Source organism: Panonychus citri, unplaced genomic scaffold (assembly GCF_014898815.1).
Source record: "Panonychus citri isolate SS breed McGregor unplaced genomic scaffold, ASM1489881v1 Contig00096, whole genome shotgun sequence".
In the NCBI taxonomy this organism is placed as follows: domain Eukaryota; kingdom Metazoa; phylum Arthropoda; class Arachnida; order Trombidiformes; family Tetranychidae; genus Panonychus; species Panonychus citri.
The window spans coordinates 798,072-808,548 of record NW_026515501.1 but is presented as its reverse complement, the minus strand read 5'-3'; the positions used below and the strand labels follow the sequence as shown (position 1 = coordinate 808,548).

At 34.3% G+C, this 10,477-nt stretch overlaps 5 protein-coding genes across 8 annotated transcripts; 3 read left to right on the top strand and 2 right to left on the bottom strand.

The window, feature by feature from the left end:
• The first annotated feature begins 50 nt into the window (after positions 1-50).
• Positions 51-1,293, top strand: LOC128388212 (GATA-binding factor A-like). The gene is made up of 2 exons (XM_053347588.1): positions 51-295; positions 385-1,293. Exons 1-2 carry the CDS (start codon positions 115-117, stop codon positions 1,086-1,088), a joined length of 885 nt encoding a protein of 294 aa, XP_053203563.1. The 5' UTR covers positions 51-114; the 3' UTR covers positions 1,089-1,293.
• A 297-nt stretch (positions 1,294-1,590) lies between these two features.
• Positions 1,591-3,407, bottom strand: LOC128388205 (E3 ubiquitin-protein transferase MAEA-like). Its single transcript, XM_053347580.1, has 2 exons — positions 3,254-3,407; positions 1,591-3,039 (listed from the first exon to the last, which is right to left on the bottom strand). Exon 2 carries the CDS (start codon positions 3,030-3,032, stop codon positions 1,833-1,835), a length of 1,200 nt encoding a protein of 399 aa, XP_053203555.1. The 5' UTR covers positions 3,033-3,039; positions 3,254-3,407; the 3' UTR covers positions 1,591-1,832.
• Positions 3,408-3,510: 103 nt separating this feature from the next.
• On the top strand, positions 3,511-6,915 carry LOC128388202 (poly(U)-binding-splicing factor half pint-like). 3 transcript variants are annotated; one of them, XM_053347577.1, is made up of 5 exons: positions 3,511-3,717; positions 4,124-4,184; positions 4,289-5,035; positions 5,101-5,985; positions 6,056-6,434. In XM_053347577.1, the coding sequence occupies exons 3-5, from the start codon at positions 4,441-4,443 to the stop codon at positions 6,163-6,165; spliced, it is 1,590 nt and encodes a 529-aa protein (XP_053203552.1). In that variant the 5' UTR covers positions 3,511-3,717; positions 4,124-4,184; positions 4,289-4,440; the 3' UTR covers positions 6,166-6,434. The 3 variants fall into 3 exon arrangements, with proteins under 3 accessions (XP_053203552.1, XP_053203551.1, XP_053203550.1); XM_053347576.1 differs by having other exon boundaries at positions 4,124-4,234; positions 4,316-5,035; XM_053347575.1 differs by lacking the exon at positions 4,124-4,184 and having other exon boundaries at positions 3,522-3,717; positions 6,056-6,915.
• On the top strand, positions 6,625-9,196 carry LOC128388208 (WD repeat domain phosphoinositide-interacting protein 1-like). 2 transcript variants are annotated; one of them, XM_053347582.1, is made up of 4 exons: positions 6,625-6,763; positions 6,952-7,543; positions 7,641-8,825; positions 8,907-9,196. In XM_053347582.1, exons 3-4 carry the CDS (start codon positions 7,677-7,679, stop codon positions 8,922-8,924), a joined length of 1,167 nt encoding a protein of 388 aa, XP_053203557.1. In that variant the 5' UTR covers positions 6,625-6,763; positions 6,952-7,543; positions 7,641-7,676; the 3' UTR covers positions 8,925-9,196. The 2 variants fall into 2 exon arrangements, with proteins under 2 accessions (XP_053203557.1, XP_053203558.1); XM_053347583.1 differs by lacking the exons at positions 6,625-6,763; positions 6,952-7,543 and having other exon boundaries at positions 7,550-8,825.
• Positions 9,180-10,422, bottom strand: LOC128388210 (endonuclease G, mitochondrial-like). Its single transcript, XM_053347586.1, has 3 exons — positions 9,773-10,422; positions 9,583-9,694; positions 9,180-9,511 (listed from the first exon to the last, which is right to left on the bottom strand). The coding sequence occupies exons 1-3, from the start codon at positions 10,299-10,301 to the stop codon at positions 9,205-9,207; spliced, it is 948 nt and encodes a 315-aa protein (XP_053203561.1). The 5' UTR covers positions 10,302-10,422; the 3' UTR covers positions 9,180-9,204.
• Positions 10,423-10,477: the final 55 nt, after the last annotated feature.

The window sequence follows — 10,477 nt, the reverse complement described above, 5'->3', positions numbered from 1 at the left end:
TCGGTTTGTTTAATTGTTCATCTTCCTTGGTGATGTTTTTCCCCTTTATCTTAATCCTCGATTGTAGCGGGATTTCAATATAGTTACGTTGTTCAAGGGCCAACAGGCCATTCTATGTCTACCTTACCTACGGGACACTCTGGTGATAACGGAAATGAGAAAAATATTATTGGCGGAAATTTAGTCCCATATTTTACTTCACCCGATTCGTATGGAGGATCAACTTCATCTAATGGGAATGGTACAGATAATCAGCTTTCGGAATCTATTAATCACAATCCATCAAATTATCACAGTATGTTAATTGTTGTTTTCTCTCCATCCAATTTAGTTTCCAAATGAACCAATTTAATCAAATTCTCATCTTCTCTTATACCTTTGCAGTTTTAGTCTCAGCGCCATGTTATCGAAGTCAATTACCAGCTGAATATGAATACGGGGAAGCACGGGAATGTGTTAATTGTGGAGCGATGTCAACACCTTTATGGCGTCGAGATGGAACAGGTCATTATTTGTGTAACGCTTGTGGTCTTTACTCAAAGATAAATGGTATGAATCGACCACCAATTAAACCACACAAAAAGATTCCCAATAATCGTCGGGCCGGATTATCGTGCTCAAACTGTGGCACTGGACAAACAACTCTTTGGAGGCGTAATATTGAAGGTGCGCCCGTTTGCAATGCTTGTGGCCTTTACTTTAAATTACACGGTGTCCCACGTCCGATGACGATGAAAAAAGACGGCATTCAAACGCGAAAACGTCGACCGAAAAATCCAGCAGGATCAACTAACACAATCCAATCAACAAATGGATTAGTTAATCAAGCAAATAATCATCATCACCATCAACAGCAGCAACAACAACACCAACAACAACAGCAACAGCAACAAATTCAAAACCCTCACCAATCCTTACAATCACAATTAGTTCAAGCCTCACAATCTCAATTAATGCATCAACAACAACAACAACAACAACAACAGAATCAATTAGTTAATCCATCATCAAATAATCCCCACATTCAGCCACCGATGATCGTCATGCACACAAGTGTAATACAATCTTTGACTTCACTCGATGATTAACCAAATCGACGAAACAATTAACTTTCTGCGCCTTAGCAAGTTGTCAATTCCGTCAGATGAAACTAGAACGGCAACAATCAGAATCGATAATCGTTCATCTAATTTTGTCATTTGTTTCAAAACATTTTTTTCTCATTAATAACTAATCAATATAATCATTATTTGGAGTGGAACCATTGAAAAAAATCTAATTTCTTTTGCTCGACTCATCATGTTTACTTTTTTTCTTATTGTAAAATTAGTTTTTCATATTTGGAGTGTCAATCAACTTGAAAATTGTCTCGAATGTGCCTGATTAGTGTTAATTAGACGAGAAAAGAAATTAAAATAATTCTCTCGGTTTTATTTTCACAAAGGATTTAAAAAGGAAGAGAAAACAAAATCATTTCGATTTGAAATAAACGAAAAAGTTCAATTCGATTATCCGAGATTTATATTATTGTATTTACATTTTTTTTTGTTCTAAAACAATTGTAATCAAAATGAATGTGACACTAAGATATTATTAACCTTTGCGTTTATTTTTTTTTCTGTTTGGTTATTGAGATGAGAATTTAATTTTGTTTATAATTGATGAATATTTTGAAATGTGTATGATGGCCATTGTTGATTTGTATATCTTTTGTTTGTCTGTTGGTTTTATCTATAGATTTTGGGTTGATTATAATTATTGTAATGTGTGTGTGTGTGTGGTTGTTGTTGTTGATATTGTTGTGTATCATTTTGTGGTGTTGATGTTTTTGATTACATTACGTACACTTTTTCAGCATCTTTTAAATCGTAAACCTCTTTACTTCGTGGACATATTATTTTACCACCATTTTCTATGGCCATTTGTTTGAGTGATAGTTCCCCGTAGACATTTCCGTTAGGAAGGACCATTGGATGATTATGTTCATTCAATGGTTGACCAGAGATGTGACAAACTAAACGAGATTGTGAACAATGGGAACAGGGAAGTGGTATGGCCAATTGGTTAAGGAGATCTGAGCAAACGGGACAATCGGGATTTTTTTCCGTATCTTTACTGTAACATTGAGGTGTTTTTAGAGCTGAAAGACCTGATTGAAGTGTTATTGCAAAAACAGAGGTTGGACTCAGTTGATACAATTTAAAATTAGCCAAACGAAATTGTTCAACTAAACTTGACCATCGGGTTTCATCAAAAAGAGACTTGTAGGGTTCAACTTCGGTATCTGGATTGAAAGCTAATAAGCCCATTACATGTTGTAGATCAACCTTTTGATCACCTTCCACACAGCTCAAGTATTTTCGAGCATGTTTGATGGCTTCAATTCGCTTGTTCTGTCTAATAAATTCAATAAACTCTTGTTGTCGAAGATTAAATTCTAAAGGACTTTTGATTTTGCGAAGTTTTGACTTATTGTCATGACACCAGGATAGACATTGTCCAGTTTCTTTGCGTAAAAGAGATTCTTCCACTTGTCGGGAAACTAGGAATAAATCGATATTCGTCAAATGTTCAATATTGGAATGAACAGCTAATTTGATCGCTGAATCATAATAGCCAGATCTTAAAAAATGTTCTACAAGCATTCGGTCCAATCGACGTTTTTTCCATTGATTGATGGAAGCTTCGGTTGTTCGTGGATTACAATATTCTTTAAGATGATCTAATCGACGTTTACAACATTTGGCAGCTTCCAATTCATCCATTATGCTTTCCTTAGCTTTACGCTTGAGAACAGTCAATTTCTCAACCACACCAGACAAGAGATCGGTAATGGTACTCACTGTAGGTAAACTGGACCCTTGACCAAGAACAGCTTTTTCCAAAGTGTTAACACAACTTTGAACATGACAAACCTCACGGTCGATAGTTTTCTGAGCTCCACGGAATTTTTTATTCAAAATCTCATAAGGTACCTTGAGGGTGGGGTGTTCAAGGCTCTTAATGTCTTGATTTTCCATAACAAAATCCATTGTAAATCTAATGGTTAAAAAGAAAAAATAACACAAAGCCACATGTTAATATAAAGCAAGAATAAAATGAAAGAAAAGAAAGACGTAATAGAGAAGATAAAAAATATAATCATTAAAAGAAAATAAAATCACAACAAACAGTCAAATTATCATTTGAAAAAATAGTAAAACTGTAAACTCAGCAACAACCTTTTCTCATCCGAAGAAAATGCTAACATTACCTGTAAAAAATAGCTTTTCTTAGCCACTAAATGGAGCTTCAGGAAGTACTTAATCACAGATAATTAAAAGAAAATACAAGAAATTAAATTTAATTCAATTTCCAAGTTGTTTTAATTAAGGGACAGAGAAAAAAACTGAACCTTTGTTAGAATGAAGGAAGAATCAAAACAAAGAAGTGTCTCCCTCTGGAAAAGAAAAAAAGAAACATCAGATTTTCTCTAGAAATGTGAATGTGAATGAGAATTTTTTAAAAAAATTTTCTGTTCCTTTTTTCAATTTATTTTCATCGATTAATTTTATCAATGGTAATTAATTAATTTAATTTATCTCTTATCTTAGTGACTGTTTATTTATTTAATTATTAAGTTAAATCAACATTTAGTCAAATTATTATTTTATTGTGTTATTGGTCCAAATTGAAAAGACAACATGGATAACGGAGTCAACAACATTAACCAAGATGGTCCGTACTGAGCCTGAATCTTTATCTATTTTTAATTAATTTTAACAATTTTCAAATTCATATTTATTGCCATATTTAATTATATTATTATAAATTTATATTATCATTAGAGTATTTCATAGAATATTTTTCTCTTTTTCTGTTCTCTTTTTTTTCCTTTCTCCCCTTTTCTCTCTCTCTTTCTTTTACCTTTCTATCTCTTTTTTATTCTCTCTCATCACTTTCCATCTTTTTCTCTCTTTATTACCTCTGCCTCTTTTATCCTCATCATCTCTACTTCCCTTTTCTTACTTTTTCCCTTTTTTACCTTCTTTTTCTCTTTTTTCTTCTCTTTTTCTCTTTTTTCTCTTTTTATTTTTACTCATCGACATCCATTTCTCTGTGTGATCCATTTTCGATGCAACAGAAAAACCTACAGCCTGTGATAGTCACATAACCATTGGGAAGCCGATCAACTCTCTGACGATGTCTCTCAGCTCTTCTCTCTCTATACTTTTTTTTGTTTTCACATAATATGGTAAAAAAACTAATTGCTTTAAATTCTAATCATATTTGCTTCTTTATTAAACAGATGATGCTTCTTCTCCTGATTTGTCAGCTGTTCAACAAACTGGTACATTGATATGTGGTCCTGGTGCCCTTCGAGCTTCAGCAATTCAAGCTGGATTGGTTAAACTTACACCGGAACAATATGAGTCCATCACCAAAGCCAAAAAATATGCCATGGAGCAAAGCATTAAGAGTGTTCTTGTCAAACAAACCATAGCCCACCAACAACAACAGCAAAAATCACTACAGCGGCATCAAGCTTTGGTGCTTATGTGCCGTGTTTATGTTGGAAGTATTAGTTTTGAGCTTAAAGAGGATACTGTTCGACAAGCATTTTTACCTTTCGGCCCCATTAAGTCAATTAACATGTCTTGGGACCCTTTAACTCAGAAGCATAAAGGGTTTGCATTTGTTGAATATGAATTACCGGAAGCTGCTCAGTTAGCTTTAGATCAAATGAATGGTGTCATGATTGGTGGTCGAAACATCAAAGTAGGAAGACCTAGTAATATGCCACAAGCAGCGCCGATAATTGAACAGATCACCAATGAAGCCAAAAAGTTTAATCGTGTTTATGTTGCTTCTATTCATCAGGATTTAACTGAACAAGATATTCAATCAGTTTTTGAAGCTTTTGGTAAAATCAAAATTTGTAAATTAGCTCAATCTCAGTATCCCGGAAAACACAAGGGCTATGGTTTCATTGAATACGAAACGGATCAAGCAACAAGTGATGCGATCACATCAATGAATTTATTTGATTTAGGAGGTAATTTGCTTTATATTATCTTATTTAATAATAACTTTAATGAATCTTTTATCTCTCTATTTCAGGTCAATATCTTCGTGTTGGACGAGCAATCACTCCACCGAACTGTTTAGATGGACCCACTGCTCCTAGTACGATGCCAACTGCTGCAGCAGTCGCAGCCGCGGCAGCAACTGCCAAAATCCAAGCCATGGAGGCAACAGGTATATCGCCGGTAACCAATTCATCTTCTGGAACCTCTCCTTTAATCGAAGGAGTAACAGCCATTCCTGCTACCGGTTTATCACTTCCTACATCTTTAAATATTGGTGGCTCAACGAGTTTGATGGCTTTAGCAGCGACACAAGTACAACCCGTATTAGCCGCAAATGCACCAGGAATCATCACCGGTGTGACAGTAAATCCAGCCCCAACTCTCATCTCAACTCTCTCAATCCCAATAGTGACTCAACAAACTACTACTACAGTTTCACCAAATAGCACAATAACAACACCATTATCAACAATTACACTTAATAATAGTACCAATAACAATAACTCCTCAGCATCAAACACCAATGATTTAGTAAATAAGGTGGTTGTAAGTGGACTTGCAGCCGCTCAAGAAAAAGCTTCAGCACTCGCTGCTTCCAAAGAAATCGAAGCTAAAGAAAGTAACCCCGGAGAAGAGCCACAAACCTTACAGCAGCAAGAGAACGTTGTAATCAAAGGATCTAATGCTCGACAAATGTTGATGCAAAAATTGATGCGAAAAACAGAGTCTCGAGTTGTCGTTTTACGAAACATGGTCGGAGTAGAAGATATTGACGATGCATTAGAATCTGAAGTGACCGATGAATGTGGTAAATTTGGCTCAGTTAATCGTGTTATCATTTATGAAGAAAAACAGTCAGAGGATGATGATGCCGAAGTGATTGTCAAAATATTCGTTGAATTCAGTAACAGTCAAGGTAAGAGAAAAATTAATCACCAATTTAACACTAAAGTAATAATTTACTCTTTTTTTAATTCACTCAACAGAAGCCATAAAAGCTCGTGATTCATTAAATGGAAGATTTTTCGGAGGCCGAATTGTGAAAGCCGAAATTTACGATCAAACTCTATACGATGAAAAAGATCTCTCTGGTTAATGCATGTGATTTAATTTATAATATTTAATTCATCTCCACGATTACCCGAAAAAAAGAAGATTTATCTTTCTCTCTCTCCCGCTTTTCTCATAAACAACTACAAAATACAAACACAACCACACACACACACACACATACACTCACTCACACAAAAAGCCAAAAGCCAAATCGAAACGGTTTAAATAACTAAATCAACCTCATCATCAACAACAATCGTCGTGTTTGTCTCAATCTCTACCTATTAAATATTTTACTTATTGAAAAAAAAATGCTGAAAAGACGGAAGAAATTATTCAACAAAAAAAAAAGATTCGATGATAATTATGATGACAGAAAGTGAAACCGGAAAGCAACACAACAGCTTAAGGCTTAAATTGTAATCCTACTGATCTAAATCATCTTTCCTTCCTTTCTCTTTTCCCTGTTACAGTTCTGATTAAAATAATTTCCATCATGTTGAGGTTGAGGTTGAGGTTGATTGTGATGATAATTGTGTCGACAGAACCGGAATTGAACCATCCAATTGATTTCACTTGATTATAATCATCTTAAATTCTAATCATTGTTTATATCTTTCACTCACTAATCCCATCCGATTGTGAGTATCATTGGTCAATTCAAGTGATTTAATCTAATCAAATTGTCTCTCATTTATTATTTACTTTTTCCTTAATTGTTGATCTGTTTACTTATTTTTCTTTCTCATCTTCTCTTATATTTTGTTCATTTTTAACATTAGTTTTCACCGAATCAAGTGTTTCTTTTCTTTTTTTCTTCTTTAATTAGTTAATTAATTTAAATTCTTTACACTTTTCCATTCGATGATCATGACAGTGGCCCGGCGATTAAGTGAAACAATTGATCTGATTGAAGCCTTGATTAATGTTATCGGTACTTTGGCCGCTAATCTGTCTGAAGATTTAGCTGATAACCTTCAAAGGAAAACAATTAACTCCTCTGGTCGTACAATTAAATTAATTCAACAAGTGGTTGAACAGTTTCAAGCTCATCTCGTGGTTAGATTTGATCATTACAAGGTTATCACTAAATTATCATGACCAAGGTAAATCTATTATCACTTTAATTAACTTCCATCACCATCAGTTAATCGTCAACTTTAATTAATTAACTGTTAAAAAAAGCGCAACTTTTTCATTCGGTTCCCATAGAGACTTTAAATTTCAGCTGTGATTTTATTGATGATCAACTGATCGGCTTGAAATGTTGAAATAAACAAATTGATCGTTAATTTTAATCAATTCAAATTTCTATTGGTTATGGACAATATGAGTAAACCATCATCGCTAATCTCATTCGTTATCGTCAACAATTTGCTGATCATCACAAAGATTTGACTCTTAATTTAAATGTTTACACTGTGAGTATACAATCAGATTAACCTAATCATCTTGTGTCAATTGTCAACCTCTTACGTTTCTGTTTGTTTTGTTTTCTCTTCTTCTTTAATTAATTAGTTCTTGATTCTATTTGATAACTTTAATTGTTAAACAATGGCCCACGTTGGTGATGTAGAAAATCAATTAGATAATATTGAAACCGAAGAGAAGATTGAAAATGAAAGTGACCTGAAAGTGTTTTCTTTACGCTTTGAAAAGCAATCATATCAACTTGTTGTTGGAACAACAAATGGTTATCGTTTAGTTAACTACTTCGATCCAACGAATCCCGTTATACAGAAAGGCCTTTTGAATGAATCAATCAAATTGATCGAGTTAATTCCTAAAACTATGATTCTCACTTATGTTACCACTGATTCACCAAATAAGGTTAATTTTTATGAATATCACGAAACCGATGGAGCTTTTCTTGAATCTAAACTTTTCAGTAAATCGATTTGTGCTTTAAGAGCCTCAACATCGCGAATCGCAATTGCCGTCGAAAGTGGTGTTTACCTTTTTAGCAGTGAATTGACAAAATTTATGCAAAAACTTCACTATGTTATACTTAATGTACCAAATCCCCATGGATTGATTGATCTCTCTGAGAACGATTTTAATGCTTATCTTGGATATCCATGTAGTGCCATCAAAGGAGAGGTCGAAATATTTGATTGTCGAGTGAGGAAATCTAAGGTTATATTTGAAGCTCACATCAGTCCGATTGTTGCAATTTCTTTTAGTCCAACTGGACGAAGTGTGGCCACTGCCAGTGAAAAGGGAACCTTAATTAGAGTTCATATTGTTTTCACCGGCGAATGTGTCTATGAATTTAGACGCAGTCTTACCCGAACCATTTCCATCAATTCACTTGGGTTCGGCCTCGATTCCACTTATCTTGGTGTTACCAGTTCATCGACAACTATTCATATCTTTAAACTTGAACAACCAGTTTCTCTTGCATCTTCGGGTTCAAGTGCGATCATCGATGCAATCACGCGAACGGCTGAAGCCTATTTACCAACGGAAATTTCTAAATTGTTACACCAAGAACGAGCTTTCGCCTATGCAGCTTTACCCGTACCAGGAATGGATACAATTAGCATGATCCATAGAATCAGAAATTCTAGTCATCTAATTGTCGCAACGTTTGATGGTTTCGTGTACATTTACACTCTTGACGATATCAATGGAGGTGAATGTCGATTAATTAAAAACGTCGCCATTGAAAAAGATCTAGTGGGTGACCTTCACGAAGAAGAAGTAAATAAATGTTTTCTTGTTAATTAATTCCATTCTATTGACAATATAATTGATTGATCTTTTCTTAAATCTTTCTTACAGTGGGTTTTGGTTGATTAAAATTTCGAAAAGATAATCTCGATTAGTGGCAAACTAAATTAGAAGACGGAAATTTGACCGGATTGTGACCATTGACGATACAAAGATTGATTTGCCACTTTTTCAGATCGAAAATACCAATGTAATTTTGTACAGAACTTTTTTTTTAAATGTACATAATTTTTTTACGAAAAAAGTACCTATCGACCTGCGATACTAATCGTACAATAAACACTGAATTAAGTCTCACAATTAAGAAACAATTTAAATGAAATAAATGTTTTCTCACTATTTATGTTCATTATTTTGTTGAGCTTTTTTGAAAATTTTCTAATAATCGATTATTACTGTTGATTGATTTTAGTAAATTCTTCGGAACTTTTTCGAACAATATGAAACCGGCACTTCGTTCAATACTATCGATTGGCACTTGAAACGCTTTCAGGGGGATGTTATCGTCCATCGCTTTGTTTTGAATAACGTAACTTTCCAATTCATATTCACCAGTCTCATTCTCGATAAGAAGAACTTTGAAAAAATGAGTCGGCACGGCAACGTCACGATCTCCAATTACCTCATATTTAACGTACTTTTTACCTCCTTCGACTCTGAAAATTAAACACAAATAAGACGATTAGTTGGAACTGATTTTACCCTCGAGCAGTTTTCGTCTTTTTACCTTGGAAGGTACAATGGGCCAGTCACTGACCAAAGATTTTTCGATCGTCGAGCTCGATATCGAACGTATTTTTCTAGATTATTCCAAACACCTCGATTAAAACCAACACCAACTAAATTGTAGAAAGAGGAGAAAAATAAACATTAAATTAGAAATTATCTCAAAACAATTAACATTGAAAAGACTTTACCTTGAGGTGAGATATTTGATAGAATGAAGGTTTGACAGCCTTCCTCTTGTATCGATCTGTAATTGCCCGCTGGTGCTAAATGGCCTCTGTCATAACCACTCGATTTAAAATCTGTGTTTCGAGCTCTAAATGTTGGATGAATTGATTGATCTTCAAAAAAGTCACAATTCTTCCGAGACACTGAATTATTTTTCTCTAAACTGTTCGGTGTCAAATGCTCAAACACCCAATTAGCTGAACGTAATCGACGATCATAAGATAGAACAAAATTCCGATAAGTTCGAACTGAATCGAAACTTGGATAACCATGTTTCATGATGGTTGAAACTCTTGAAGTGGTATTTTCACCAGGAATCGGTTTGATTTGATTAGAAGGTAAAAGTAAATCATCAGTTGGTTTGAATGAATTCACAACCGAGGCATCAGCATGAACAATTAAATCACCTTGATTGCGATACTTTTCCACTAATACACCGCCAATACAACCAATTGTTGCAGCGATTCCCGTGTTGATATACTTTCTAAACATGATTCTAATTGTGAAATCAACACACACAATAATTAATTCTCTCAAATGAATCAGTAAATGTAAACAATTTCACTCACATGTTAAGGTAAAAAAGTTCAATCAGCTGATCAATTCTGTTACTCTGTTTTCATTCAAGGTGATTTTTCATTCAAAACAATGACTAATTCATCTTGATG